General features: G+C 33.9%; 1 protein-coding gene across 1 annotated transcript; it reads right to left on the bottom strand.

The window, feature by feature from the left end:
- Window positions 1–10,799: 10,799 nt before the first annotated feature.
- Window positions 10,800–12,603, bottom strand: LOC122599847. The gene is made up of 2 exons (XM_043772436.1): window positions 11,364–12,603; window positions 10,800–11,264 (listed from the first exon to the last, which is right to left on the bottom strand). Exons 1-2 carry the CDS (start codon window positions 12,263–12,265, stop codon window positions 11,054–11,056), a joined length of 1,113 nt encoding a protein of 370 aa, XP_043628371.1. The 5' UTR covers window positions 12,266–12,603; the 3' UTR covers window positions 10,800–11,053.
- Between the last annotated feature and the right edge of the window lie 1,720 nt (window positions 12,604–14,323).

Genomic DNA, 14,323 nt, shown 5'->3' with positions numbered 1-14,323 from the left:
AACATTCAGGGTATAAATGTCCTCAGATATTTTTTTGATGCATATAATGATGAATTTCAAGATTATTAGTTTATTAATATGGATATATTAATTATACTGTGAAAGAAATCAAGAAGTCTGAAAAGGCAATATACTTACAAAAAAGGTAGTATAAGAATCGAACACAACATACATATTATTAACAAAGCATGAAAAGCTAGAAATCATAACTTCAATCAGAAGAAGTTCCCCACTAACTAATTCCCTTTTTACATCAAGATATACCTACCTACCAAATTTAGATCGTTTGACAATCCAAAAATCCAATCCGCTACCAACACAACTTGCTAAATCATTCCCTCGTACTTACATATGTATGTGTTAATGTATGTATAAAGTAAAAAAGTTGGCTATTTTGTACAGCATATTCAAACACAAACAATAAGAGGCTTGTTTAAACTCACCTCAAGGATAGAGCAAGTAAAGCTTAGCAACGCAACACAGGCTAAATACTGATCAGTAGCGGTTATACGGAAGATAAAATAAAAATGAAAATAATAATCGAAAAGTAATTACCCGTTCTATAACTTACCTTCTGTTGTTCGTCTATGAGGCTGTAGAAAAGGGAAAAGTGTTGGCTATCTAGCAGGGGAGTTGTGTCGCTCATATGCCACAAGGTCAAAATAAGCTCTGGTTTATTCATTTAAGTATTTTGGTAAATCAGGATTTATCACATACTCTTACAATTATATATATGTATATTGAATATCAGTGATGATTGGACTCAATGGCATTGCTTCTTCATCGTCCGGTAGAGATCGACCACGTCACCACCATAATGGTGCTGTTGAATTTCATTTTGGAGTTGCCCCATTTCGACAGCAATTGCAGAAATCCTGTTTGCAGCATCCATATATGCTATTAAGAAATTTCTTAGGTTTGAATTTGATGAAGAAGACACTTATAAAGCCTCCATTTATAGAGAGGTAGAGTAATATCGCCATGCAGTACGAATTGCATGGCTGACACACAGTCAATCCGAGAGCATGACTGGCGGTAGAAGTCTCACTACCATTCTGCAGGAAATCAACTAAATGCTAGAAAAAACTCTCATGTCTCACCTTATTGGTAAGGACTTCCCAATATGTATTTCAAAGGTTTCGAATTCTTGACCAACATTTGGCTAAAAGACATAAGGGGCAATGCATTAAATGTCCAGTTGGGCTAAATCCCAAGGACACTCTTACATTTATATCAACAAAATAAAATGATTATTTTTTATTAGAACGACAATATATTAAATAAAATGTGCTATCCAGCAAAGCACTAGACATCATATAGAATACAACGAAATAGAAACAATTATAATTACACAGCCTAGTATAACATCAATTTACTCAAAAATTAGACTCTTCTTACAACCAAAAAAATAATTATATTTTATAAGATATACAAATTCATATACTAATGTATATAATAACCTTTTAAATATAGTCATGAAAATTATGTTTATCAGAAATTTTTGATTTCAAAGCACATATGAATTATACTTTTTTCTCCATACTTTTTTTTGGTAAAGGTGGGCAAAAACCGGACTTGACCCAAACAACCTCGAATTCGAAACTATGACCCTTTTTGATCAATGAAACAAAAGCCAAATTTGACCCAACTCGAATCGTTTAAATCCAGTTTTAGGTCAAACATGGACATGTTTTTAACAAGAGAAATAATATTCGTACCGCCGAAATTGATTCATTTACCACACTATACAAGTATTACAGCACACTGTACATTCAGTTAAAGCATGGTTATGGTAAATTAATCAATTTAGGTGGTACTAATATCACTTCCCTTTTAGCAAGATTTTTTTTACCACCAACCGACCCTGACTTGATTTCATCCCGTTTTTGAACGGTCATGTAGCATGTTTTTGAACGGTCATGTAGCATGTTCACACCATTAACAAATATCGACAGAATGATGCCGATATATATACGCGCCCCGTAACTCGACCACCATTTTTAGTAATTTGACCAGGCACATTTTGCAGCGAGGGTCGCTGCAATAACCCTCGCCACGTCAGCTTTCCACTCACCGCTTTAAATGTTTGACCCGACCGTTACTCCACTTATTGCAGCGACGGTCGCTGCAATAAGTTAACCCGGCGCCTTTTTAAAAACCGATCCACCCATCATCTATTCCATCATTTTCAGATTACACTTCCTCCACCCTTCAAAATATAACACTTTTTCTTCCTCCACCCATCTATTGCAGTACCGCCGCCAGCCACCACCGTCGACCGCCAGCCACCACCGTGCAGTACCGCCAGCCTTCTCTTCCTCCACCATCTATTGCATTACCGCCGCCAGCCACCACCGTCCACCGCCAGCCACCACCGTGCAGTACCGCCAGCCGCCGCCGCCGCCATCCACCGCCACCGCAGTACCGCCAGTGTCGGGATTATCCTCCCCCAAATTCCGGTCGGTCGTCTTCCCCCAAATTTTCAAGCCATTTCAAATTGTGGTATGTATTTTATGTTTTTCCCAATATCCAAACCATTATTTTTTAGTATCTAGACCATTACTAATTTTTGCAGCGACCCTCGCTGCAAAAAGTGAAAAAATTCGGGCCTATTTTATGCTTTTCCCAATATCCAAACCATTATTTTTTAGCATCTAGAGAATTACTAATTTTTGCAGCGATCCTCGCTGCAAAAAGTGAAAAAATTCGGGCCTCCATGGTATGTTAGTATAGTTTTTGTACATATATCAGTTTTGTTAATTTGTTAGAATTATTAGTTGTTTATAGGATTTTAATAGGTTTGTTAGTATATTGGTATGTTATTATTAGTTTTGTTAATTAGTTAGTTTTGTTAGAATATTGGTATGTTAGTATAGTTTTTGTATATTTATTAGTTTTGTTAGTTTTGTTAGAATATTGGTATGTTAGTATAGTTTTTGTATATTTATTAGTTTTGTTAGTTTTGTTAGGATTATTAGTTGTTTATAGGATTTTAATAGGTTTGTTAGTATAGTTAGTTTTGATTTATTAATAATTTAGTGATTTGTTAGGAGCCACGAATTTGTTTTATTAGTGATTTGTTAGAATATATATCTTTAAATGCAAAATCAAGAAGATTAGAATTTGTTAAAAAATTGATTAAAATAAATAGGCAAGATTATTTAAAAATTTTGATTAAATAAACTACTTAAGACGTAATAAAATTTAGTTCAACAAAAATATACATAAAAATTAATTATAAAAATTAAGTTCAAAAGTATAAAAAAATTAAGTTAAAAAGTTAATATATTGATTTGTTAGAATATTTTAGTCATTAATGTTAGGTGTTTTACTTTTTGGTTAGAATATTGACAAAATAAAAATGACGTAGATTAAAATTTGTTAAAAAATTGATTAAAATAAATAGCCAAGATTATGTTAAAAATATATGTATTGAACTAAATATACAAAATTATTTAAAAATTTGAATTAAAAATTTTGATTAAATAAACTACCTTAGACGTATTAAAAATTACTATAAAGTTCAATTTAAAAGTATAAAAGTAAATTTAAATTGTATAAACGGAGTTCTAAAAATTATTATCAAGTAAAAAAGATATATATAAAAGTAATTAAATTTGTGATAATTTTGTTATATGATTTGTATTTTGCAAAAAACGTATAATATGATTTGTATTTTGCAGTATAGATGGCGACTTACCATGGCGGTGATGGCGGCAATGAAGACCCACATCGACCATGGTGGAAGATTACATGGGGCTGCAAAGGCAGCGGCGGTAAGGAATTTGGTTTTTTTATAATTCATATTTTAATTTAATATTTTTTTACTAACTTGTCTTTTTAGAATTTGGTTCTTTATAATTCATATTTTAATTTAATATTTTGTTTACTAACTTGTTTTTTTAATTTTTGCTAGCCCCACGAAAGGGAAAGGGGAGGGGACCATGTCAAAATTTAAATCTGGAGGCCGAGTTCGCGAAAAAGGGCCGCCTGTCCATCGACTTCGACACGAGCAACTTAAAAACGTGGCAGGCGATCGGCCCAAATTCTTCTATGTATAAGAGCCTCATTGGCACCTTGATCCGCCACATCCCTCAGACATACGACTCCTGGGACCATGTGCCTTATTAGCTTGAACGTGTCTGTGGTACTCAGCCAAACGGTCTCTGTACTTCGGATGTGTTGCCCAGGCCTGCGATGCAGGTTTATCATGTCCCCAAGCTGAGGTGTAAGGCATTGGGCAGTCCTTATCTAAAACAACTGTAACAAAATGTGTCGACCCCGATACCAGGGCAATGCATATCGGGTCATCTACATATAGCTCGCCTGGCCCCTTCCAAAAAGGAAAACATGTGATGTTCTCCTCTAAACTTAAACAGATAATTATTACCCCCAACGCATTAGACAGAAGCATAGCGCAATATGGATTCATCATCCAGTAATCGTGTGGGCGACCATTCGGATAAGACAATGATAGCAAAGTGTGTATGTGTTTAGCGTCACCAGCGAATGCACCCTCATAGTATCCGCGCCTGGACTCATACTCCTCTAGCATTAGTTTGCGAATCCACTCGAATTTTTGCTCGTTTTCACCCAAAGCAATAGCCAGTTCCCGAAACCCACAGTTACCATCAGACTGTACATTTTTTATATTGACAACGTATCTTTGAAAGAACTTAGGGAGCTGGCCTAGGTAGTGACTCATGTCAAACGATGTTGACTCACTCGGGAAAAAGTTGTGTGTAAACGGTTCAGGGTTGTTCTGGGGATTTTGTGTATTCTGTGTAATGGGTGTCGAGAATAATTGATCAACAAAGCTATATGTTTCTTCTTGCGTTTGGTTATTCTGGTCTCCGAAATAACTTTGTGTGTCTGCGAAACGTGAATCGCTACCCACATACGAACTATGTCTCCCACTTTGTCCCCAGTATAGTTTGTTATAAGGTTCGCCAAAGGAATCTGTATTTCCCGGGATGTTAAACTCATAACCCACATACCCACTTTGCCTACCACTTTGACCCCATAATACTTTGTTATATGGTTCGTCTACATTGTCTGGCACATTCATTGATAGGCCCACATAATTACTTTGTCTCCCAATCTGACCCCATTCGGGCTGGCTTTCAGTTTCATTGAAGAAACGTGATGGTGTTTCCGCGAAAACAGAACTGGTGCCCACATAATCACTCTGTCTCCAACTTTCAGGTGATTGTGCTTGGCTTTCATTTTCATTGAAGAAACGTGATGGTGTTTCCGCGAAAAATGAACCGGTGCCCACATAATCACTCTGTCTACGACTTTCAGGTGATTGTGGTTGACTTTCCCTTTCTTCAAAAAAACGTGATTGGCTGCTCACGTATTCACTGTGTCTCGCATATTGGCCTTCTCCAAATGCACATGACGGCTGCGAAAATTGATCGGAGAATTGAACCGACCTGGATTTTTGAAGACCCGAGGGTGTTGTGTTTGTCGCTGGTCTGTTTTGTTCGGGCGCCTGCAAAAAAAAAATTTAATAACAGATTACACTTACAAGTATACTAACAAATAGGGGGCAATTACCAAAAAAAAAAAAAAATTCAATTAATTAAATGTAGTTCGAATTATGATCCGACATACTTGAGGTATATTTTTCTTTGACCCGATTGGTCTTCCACGTTTATTTTTAATAACAGACGGGTCCTTGATTTTCGTTCTCCCCGGATAGACGATGTCTTTTAATTTAGAAATCCAGTTTTTGCGATTTGACTTCGGTTGATCCTTAAACTGGACTTTAACATCCTCTACTAATTGGTCGATAGCTTCGTCATCGTCAGAGTCTTTTCGATGATCGTTGTCCGGAAGGCATGTCGACGGTGTCAGGTCTAGCTTTCTCCAAAAGTCATTTATGGTATGCACCTCAACACGTTTGTCTACATTTTTGAGGAAAAATAATTACAATATTTGTGCATTTAGCAAATAAAAAAAAACAATTGCCTATATTTCAATAAACTTACTGCAATGCATGTACGCAGCTAGACGGCAGACACATGGAAGGCCACAACTAGTCCACACCTTACACCCGCATTTTCTCAAGTCTTTTCCGATCTCATTTTTTAATCGTTTTATTTCATCGACCATTATATCAATAGCTGTCACAGATACAACACAAAGCAGGTCTTTCAAACATGGGTAGTTGTGTTTACCAGCTCTATAAATCCTGCTTTCTTCAAGTTGGCCCTTGATTTCTGTATCTTGTCCGAGGAGGACATCATTAACACACTGAATTATTCGTTGAAATGTACATCTCCCCTGTAACTCGGACTTGAGGAGTGAGTGCTCAGCCTCAACTCTATTGGTAGTGTAATTACGGTAGTTGAGGTGCTGATCCACCCAAAAGGACACAAACTTTTCCTTGTACGGGGAAAGCCACTCCTTCTGCAGGTACCTGTAAACCTCTGTCAATTTAACATGTGATTAGCTTGTGTGGGTATATGTGATTTACCAAAAATTAGGAAAAAAAAAACTTCAAAAGCACTTCACTTACTGTCTAAACGGGGACCCATCTTCTTTTTTAAATATGATAAATTGTTGGTGTACTCTTCTAGTGTGCGGGACTCGTAAAGTTTTTTCCACCATCAGTAAAAAGGCCCCCATTTCCCTTCCCCTTTTAACGATGGCATGCTAAATTTGTCTATGTTCCTCCATATGTGCACTCTACACAGTAAATGGTATGCTTCAGGCATAACAGTTTTGCATGCTTTCATTAGCGCCAGATCCCGGTCCGTGAGTACGACACGCACAGCAAAGCCTTCACCTAACGTCGACTTGAAACACTCCAACACCCATCTATAATTATGCTCTTGTTCGCTTATGATAAACGCATATGATATGCTAAAGGTCCTGTTTGTTGGAGTGACACCAACGATCTCGACCAATGGCATGTTGTACATATTCGTTTTGTACGTGGCGTCTATTTGGATAACATAAGGAAATGCACGCCACAATTTAAATGCTGTCGGATGTATAAAAAACAGATTCTCCAACCGACCAGATACACTGTTTGTTGTATAATAATACAAGTAATTATGCTCCTTAAGCAAACTGAACATAACCTGTTTCGTTTGAACAATATGGCGTACATATGTCGTTTCAGATACTCTATCATAGTAAATAAATAAAAAGATATGTAAATTTGATATGATATACCTGCATTGGAGTGTTCTCATGTTTTTCGGCCGCCTTCTTCCGCATAGCTTTTTGGAAATTGTAAATGTCATCACTGCGGGTCAAGTTTCCTGGAAATTTTTCTTTCAATAGCTTTAACATCCTACAGGGCGTACTACCACGATGATATTCTTCTTCCAGAAATAATCTCTCCTCTTCAGTCAACCTTCTTGCGTACGCGTAACCCTCCAGATTCTCAGCTGGATAGTGGTTATGTGTGTCGTCTACAACGGATATCCTCCAACCATCATCAGTTAAACGACCGATTAATCTAAAGGGGCACTGACACTTAAGTGTCTTTTTAACGAGGCCGCTTATCCTATCATCCATTTTCCCAGAAAGATTACAGACTATCGTCACTTTATTTTTTACACCAGCTAAGTTGGAATTTGTTCGTCGTTTGATTAACACATAACCAAGCTGCAATCCTGTACTTTTGGCCCAGTTGAACAATTCTTCGTGTGAATCGAACACCTAAATTAGTTTTTTTTTTATAAAAATTATCATTAAATTGTATACTTATAAATATCTAACATTTTAAATATGCAATAAATATAACAACGAAACACAAGTTAAATAGTACTAAAATATAAATATTCTAATGATATTTCTCAAACATAATACATGTCTTATCAATAAAATGAAAAACGGATAAATTTGTTATATTCTAGCAATATTTAGTTTTTGGACTAACAATATATTTATACAAAATTACGGTAAAAATTTACAAGGAATAGGGGGTTTAGTAAAATTAAGAATAGGGGTATTAAAGTCATTTGATAATATTTTTCTTGTGCAGAGTAATTATTACCTTGAGCAAATCAGCTCCCATTTTAAATATGCAATATCTAACATTTTAAATTAGTTTTTTTTTAACAAATTATCATTAATTTGTATACTAATAAATATCTAATATTTTAAATATGCAATATCTAACATCTTAAAATTGCAATAAATATAACAACGAAACACAAATTAAATAGTACGAAAATATAAATATTTTAATGATATTTGCCTAAATTAGTTTTTTTTAACAAATTATCATTAATTTGTATAATAATAAATATCTAACATTTCAAATATGCAATATCTAACATTTTAAAATTGCAATAAATTTAACAACGAAACACAAATTAAATAGTGCTAAAATATAAATATTTTAATGATATTTGCATAGATTAGTTTTTTTTATAAAAATTATCATTAATTTGTATACTAATAAATATCTAACATTTTAAAATTGCAATAAATATAACAACGAAACACAAATTAAATAGTACTAAAATATAAATATTCTAATGATATTTCCTAAATTAGTTTTTTTTTTAAAATTATCATTAATTTGTATACTAATAAATATCTAACATTTTAAATATGCAATAAATTTAACAAAAAAACACAATTTAAATACTACTAAAATATAAACTAATAATGATATTTGCCTAAATTAGTTTTTTTTAAGTTAACAAGGATACCTGATCGGTGTGAAAAACCCTAGCGTCGTAGTCAAAATAAGGGGCCGCCTCTGGTATGTCAAATTCTTCATCAGGTTCTTCTAAGTGAAGCTCAAACCTTCCGCACCCATTTCGCCCCATATACTTTCAAAATCCATCTGAAATAATGATAAACTATAATAATAATACTAAAGATCTACAATTTATAGTATATTGAAAATCTAATGTATATCTATATATCTATATCTATATATATAAATGAAAACAATAATATATATATATATATATTTAAAACTGATAATAATAATACTGAAGATTGTGAAAGAACAATGATATAGAAATAGAAAGAACAAAATAGAAAGAAATTGAAAACGATAGTTAAACTTTCGGATGAAAACAATAATATATATATAAATTTAAAACTTATAATAATAATACTGAAGATTGTGAATGAAAGAACAATGATATAAAAATAGAAAGAACAAATAGAAAGAAATTGAAAACGATAGTTAAACTTTCGGACGTTAATTGTTTCCATATATAGAACCGTGTGTACACTGTTGACTTGATGGTCCACAGTGGAATTTTTTTTTATCCACTTTTTACAACGTGTGGTCATTTTACTAAAAAACTAGTCGGGTCACCCGGCGCCTATGTATAACCGATGCTAGTTGTCACTCAGTTTCTGAATTCTCGCTCATTAATGAACAAGAGAATTCTTGATTTCGTGAAGAGCCACGTACCAAATAAATGAACCAACCAGAAAATAACGTGTCAGCACTGTCCATTAGAACTATCATCATTCTTCATGAACCCGAACAAGTAAATTTACTTCATGTCAAAAGTCAATGTTAAATTGTTAATTGAAAAGTCTATATCTTGTTTTCCATTTCCTATCATATCATAAAAATGAGTCATAGGTTGGAAGTCATAATCTTCGATTCAATAGTTTTTTTGATGTCAACTATCATAAACTTCATCCTACTGCAGGGATCTTAAAGAAGATTTTTTTAATTCTTTTATACAATAAAAAAAATTAAAAGTATATATGACGCAAATTTTACCATTCATCTTAAAAAGTGGATATTTATTTCCACATCAATTTTTTAAAAATACTTTTAATAATAGATAGTTGTATATTTACACAAGTTATTATACTTGAGAATTGCATTTGGAAAAAAAAAATTGAAAATAGAATATTTAGAAAAAAGAGATTGAAAACAGAACCTCCTTAAAAACCAATACAAAGTGTAACACGGGCGTTTGGTTCGCGTAATGTTTTTGGAAGGAATGAAATCTTTCAAAAGAATTGGAATCTAAAGTAATAGAATTTGACGAAATGTTTTTGATTTTTTGAAGATTCAAGTGAGGGACGGAATGAGATTCCTTCCCCCATCCCCAAGGAATGGAGATTTCATCAAATGAGGGAATGTTAACATTCTAACGGAATGTGATTCCTCCATCTTTAACTAACCAAACACACAAAAGAATGAAATTCAATTCCAATTTCATCAGATTTCATCAAATTCTGTGAACCAAACGCGACCTATGAATCAATAACAGAGATTGCATCCAATTTCCCAACTCTAAAAGGTTCATGCTACAAGATCCAGTCCCTCAAGAAGATTTTGATATCATGCTTTTGCACTAGATCCAGTCCAACTTTTTCCAACACAAAGACTACACATCACTATCGAACTACAACTATATATAAATTTCTAAACATAAAGTGTGCTTAATTTAAAGATGTATGCTTACTTTAGACTTCCACATCACTTAATTCTCACCTTTGTTAATGCACAAAAAGCTAATATTTTACAAGCTACCTATTCGCATTATAAAAAAGTTAAAATTGACACTTATATCCGTTCCATCAAATCTTCAAAAAGTTGTTCATCTGGAAATCCTTCTCTTTTTTTTTTTCCAATATCAATACTCTATAGAAATAAGCATACGCACCAATCCAATTCAATCCAATAAAATCAACAAGAATTACCATTGCCATATTCAATCCACCAAAAAGAAAGAACGATAACAGTTGTAGCATTAAAATGTGCTAAGATATAGTTGTACCTTAATATTAACTCTCATACAAAATAATTAACATCAATGATCATCATCATCCCATAAACAAAACAAACATTTACCATAACAAAAGATGAACCAATTTACCAAATAAAATGTGTACTTCAAAAGAGTATAATGGTATGATTTCACTAGCTTACTTAGATGATATAATTATTGTAATTATTCCTTCACACCATTTTCAATTCCCATTTTCTTGATTCCTTTTATCATAAACTAGATAAGATTTCACACCCATCTAAAAATAAAACCAATCAAATGAAAAATGACCAAAAAAAAGAACATTATAAAAAATATAAATAGATAAAAATTTAGCTTCTCACAGATAACAAAGAAGGGATAGCAGCCAAATTTGGAGTTTGATTCTTGTTTGAGGCTTGTTGTTCTTTTTTACTTGATGGTTTACTAAATGCTCTCATTGGGCTTGCCAAGGCCCATCCCCAGCTCTTGCTCCTTGAATGCTGCTGATGATGACTGTGTCCTGACGTCACCGCCGACGTCATCTTTAGATCACTGCCTTCACTATTATTATTGTTATTACTATTATTAGCCCAGTAAGATGATGAAGAAGAAGATGAAGATGATGACGTAATCATAAAACCACTAAATAAACCGCCGCACCTGACTCTTTCCTTGATGCAATCTTGACCGCCTCCGCCGCCGCGGATGCCGGAGACTTTTGACTTCCCTTCACGCTGTGATTCCACGCGCCGGAGCGTGCAGTCTCCAAACCCAGTTGAGATTCTTTCAAAGAAGTCACCGGAAAAGCTCCGGCTGCCGCACCCGACGGATCTGGATCTGGAAACTTTCCGGTCGAAAGACGCTTGACATGGGCTTCCGTTTTCTTCAACAACAATCATGTCTCTAGATCTTTGAGCTTGTGGGTACGAGCTAACTGATGATGAGCACAAACTGTTTGATGAAATGTGTCTGAGAGTTTTTTGTTGTTGTTTTGAGTGTTTTTGTAGATAAAGAAACGACCAGAAACCACGTTGTTTATGTGGACTGTTAATGTTTTCATCACTGTCTGTAAAATGCAAGCCGCCACGCCTAGGAGTGACTGTGGACTTGCTTCTTTTAAACATCATGTTTTTGCTTCGGTCATCGATAATGTTGACAACATCTTTCTTTTTCTTCTTCTTTTGACCAAGAAGATAAAGAATCCTTGACTTATTTGACCCATTAGTACTATTACTATTGGAATAATAGTGATGATAGTTACACTCATTATTTCTTGTATTTGAGGCAATCAATGAGGTTGAGCTCATCATCATCCGTGGTGGTGCCACGGTGGATGAAACGGCGGTGCTTGTGGTGGTTGGGACATTGATGTCAGATCTAAAAGATGGTGAAGAAGAAGAAGAAGATGGGAAAACAGCAATAGGAAAAGAAGAAGAAACCAACTTGCCTAACTTTTCTTGAAGACAAAAAGCACATATACCACCAGCTGGTGTATTGTTCTTGTATGGATGTTCAGTACACAACATTCCACCATCACCATTGTCATCTTGTAAAGCTTCCATTTTTATAACAAAATTCAAGTTTTTAACACAAGCCCAGGTATAATTTCAGGTTTTTGAATCTGGGTTTTGGTATTTTTGTTGATCTTGAAAATCTTGATATTTTGTGTGTGTGTGTGTGTGTGTGTGTGTTTGAGATATGGTCAAAGAGTGTAAATGGAGGGGGGGTATGGTATGGAATGGCAATGAAGTAAAAGGGGGGTTGAAGGGGTAGAGTCCCCAGAAGCACGTGGAACACTGACTAGGTTGGATTATTAAAAAAGAGAGTGAAGCCCTACACATACAGACTAAGGACAAATAATGTGTGCAGTAATATTATATAATGGTGATGGTGGTGGTGGTGGTGGAGTGAAGGAGAGATTTGTAATGTTAAAAATCTGAAAAAGAATCTTATAACTCTGCAAAACAAAATGCTACTCGTAAAGAAGAGACACCAGTCAATTAATTTAATTACAGTACTTTCTTTTTATCAAAACAAAGTGTATTTAATACTATTCCAGCTTTGTCTGTTTACAAACAAACAATGGTTTATCTTTGGTAGAATATCATCATTTACATTTTTACAACGAGCATGAATGCATGATACTCATATAATGCGGTAGTGATGGTGGGAAAAATAATCTAATGGTAGCGGTAATGATACTATTTTGTAGTGGTGACGATGTCAAGTGATTTAGGTTGATTTAATTATGATAGTAAAAATTTTTAGAAGATAAAGGTTTAAAGTGTTAATTATTAAAATAAAGGTTTAGAGTAAACATTAATTAATTAATTAAGGGCATATTTGGTATTTAATAAAACTTTTTCCATAGTAGGTGTTTATTAAGAGTAATTTAATAATTCCGTATGTAACTATTGCATAACTATTTCTGAAAATGTAAAGTGTGATAATTTTTATAAAAGAGTATAGATGGAAGAATAAAAACCTATAAAAATTATTAAAGCCCTCTTGAACGGGCTCTCTATCTCAATGTGCTCACCCAGTGTTGGAACTTCCAAGCTTATGGGGGTGTTTGGCCTAGCTTTTATAAAATGGCTTATGCTTATAAAATATAAGTAGTTTATGGCTAAAAAGCTTGACAAAGATGGCTTCTCAAAAATGGCTTATATAAGCTAATAAGCCTAAGCAAATAAGCCCATACAAACACTAAAAAGTAGTTTATTTTACTTTCGTAAGCAAATAAGCAAAAAAAAACATGAAAATAAGCTAACCCAAACACCCCCTATGTGTGTTCACAGTGTGCTCGGTTTTAGATAGAAGGGTAAAAAGTAAACATTGGTTCAACATTATTGGCGTGACAAGTTAAAAACTGATAATCCACCGAAGATGGCTTGATTTATTATTATTATTATTATTATTGTTATAACTATTATTATTATTTGACAAAAATGGTACAAGTTTGGTGTAATGCCCATTGCTTGAAGAAATATAATTAGTATAACTACATGTATATATGAAATTATGAATTGATCTCGGTAAAAACAAGTGATATATTTGTTTGGTGTTTTCTAGTAGTGTGTATGTAATGAGAGGCTTGAACATTTCAATCGCAGGCTACACTACTCGATTATCAGCAAATTGAATTGTTTTTTTTTGTTTATCTTTATGCCATAGAGTTTATAACTACATACCTATGATGGATGGTAGTGCGCCTTAATTTCTATTCTTCCCTGTTCTATCTTCTAATGTGTCTATATAATGGAAGGGAATTGATATTCGTATCATTTATTTTGATTGATGTACCACAATTATGTAATACTGACTTGTATAGTCAATTATACAATTTGTACATTGTGATACATTCATTAAAACTGATGGTACGAATATCACCCCTCATATTATGACCATATGAAAATTGATATGTTATAACCCTATAACATATTACAAAAGGTTAAGAAATTGAAATTTTTCTTACTTAACGGGTTATCCGGTATGACGGACCATTTTTACTTGAATGTACGCAGTCTAGTTACTAAGGTATATCTGTAACTATTTCCGGTTATTTTCCTAGCCATCCCAAGATATTTACTCGAAAAGGGGGATTTATACCTAAAACACAT

This window comes from Erigeron canadensis, chromosome 5 (assembly GCF_010389155.1).
Source record: "Erigeron canadensis isolate Cc75 chromosome 5, C_canadensis_v1, whole genome shotgun sequence".
In the NCBI taxonomy this organism is placed as follows: domain Eukaryota; kingdom Viridiplantae; phylum Streptophyta; class Magnoliopsida; order Asterales; family Asteraceae; genus Erigeron; species Erigeron canadensis.
Note: the sequence above shows the minus strand (reverse complement) of the source record. Positions and strands in the feature narration are given on the sequence as shown.

What these genes read in the sequence shown, in the direction of transcription:
- LOC122599847 (XM_043772436.1), bottom strand. Translation starts at nt 12,265, where the DNA reads ATGGAAGCTTTACAAGATGACAATGGTGATGGTGGAATGTTGTGTACT. An exon ending in TGCATCAAGGAAAGAGTCAG is followed by an intron (nt 11,265 to 11,363) that starts GTGCGGCGGTTT and finishes CAATAATAATAG; the next exon opens with TGAAGGCAGTGATCTAAAGA.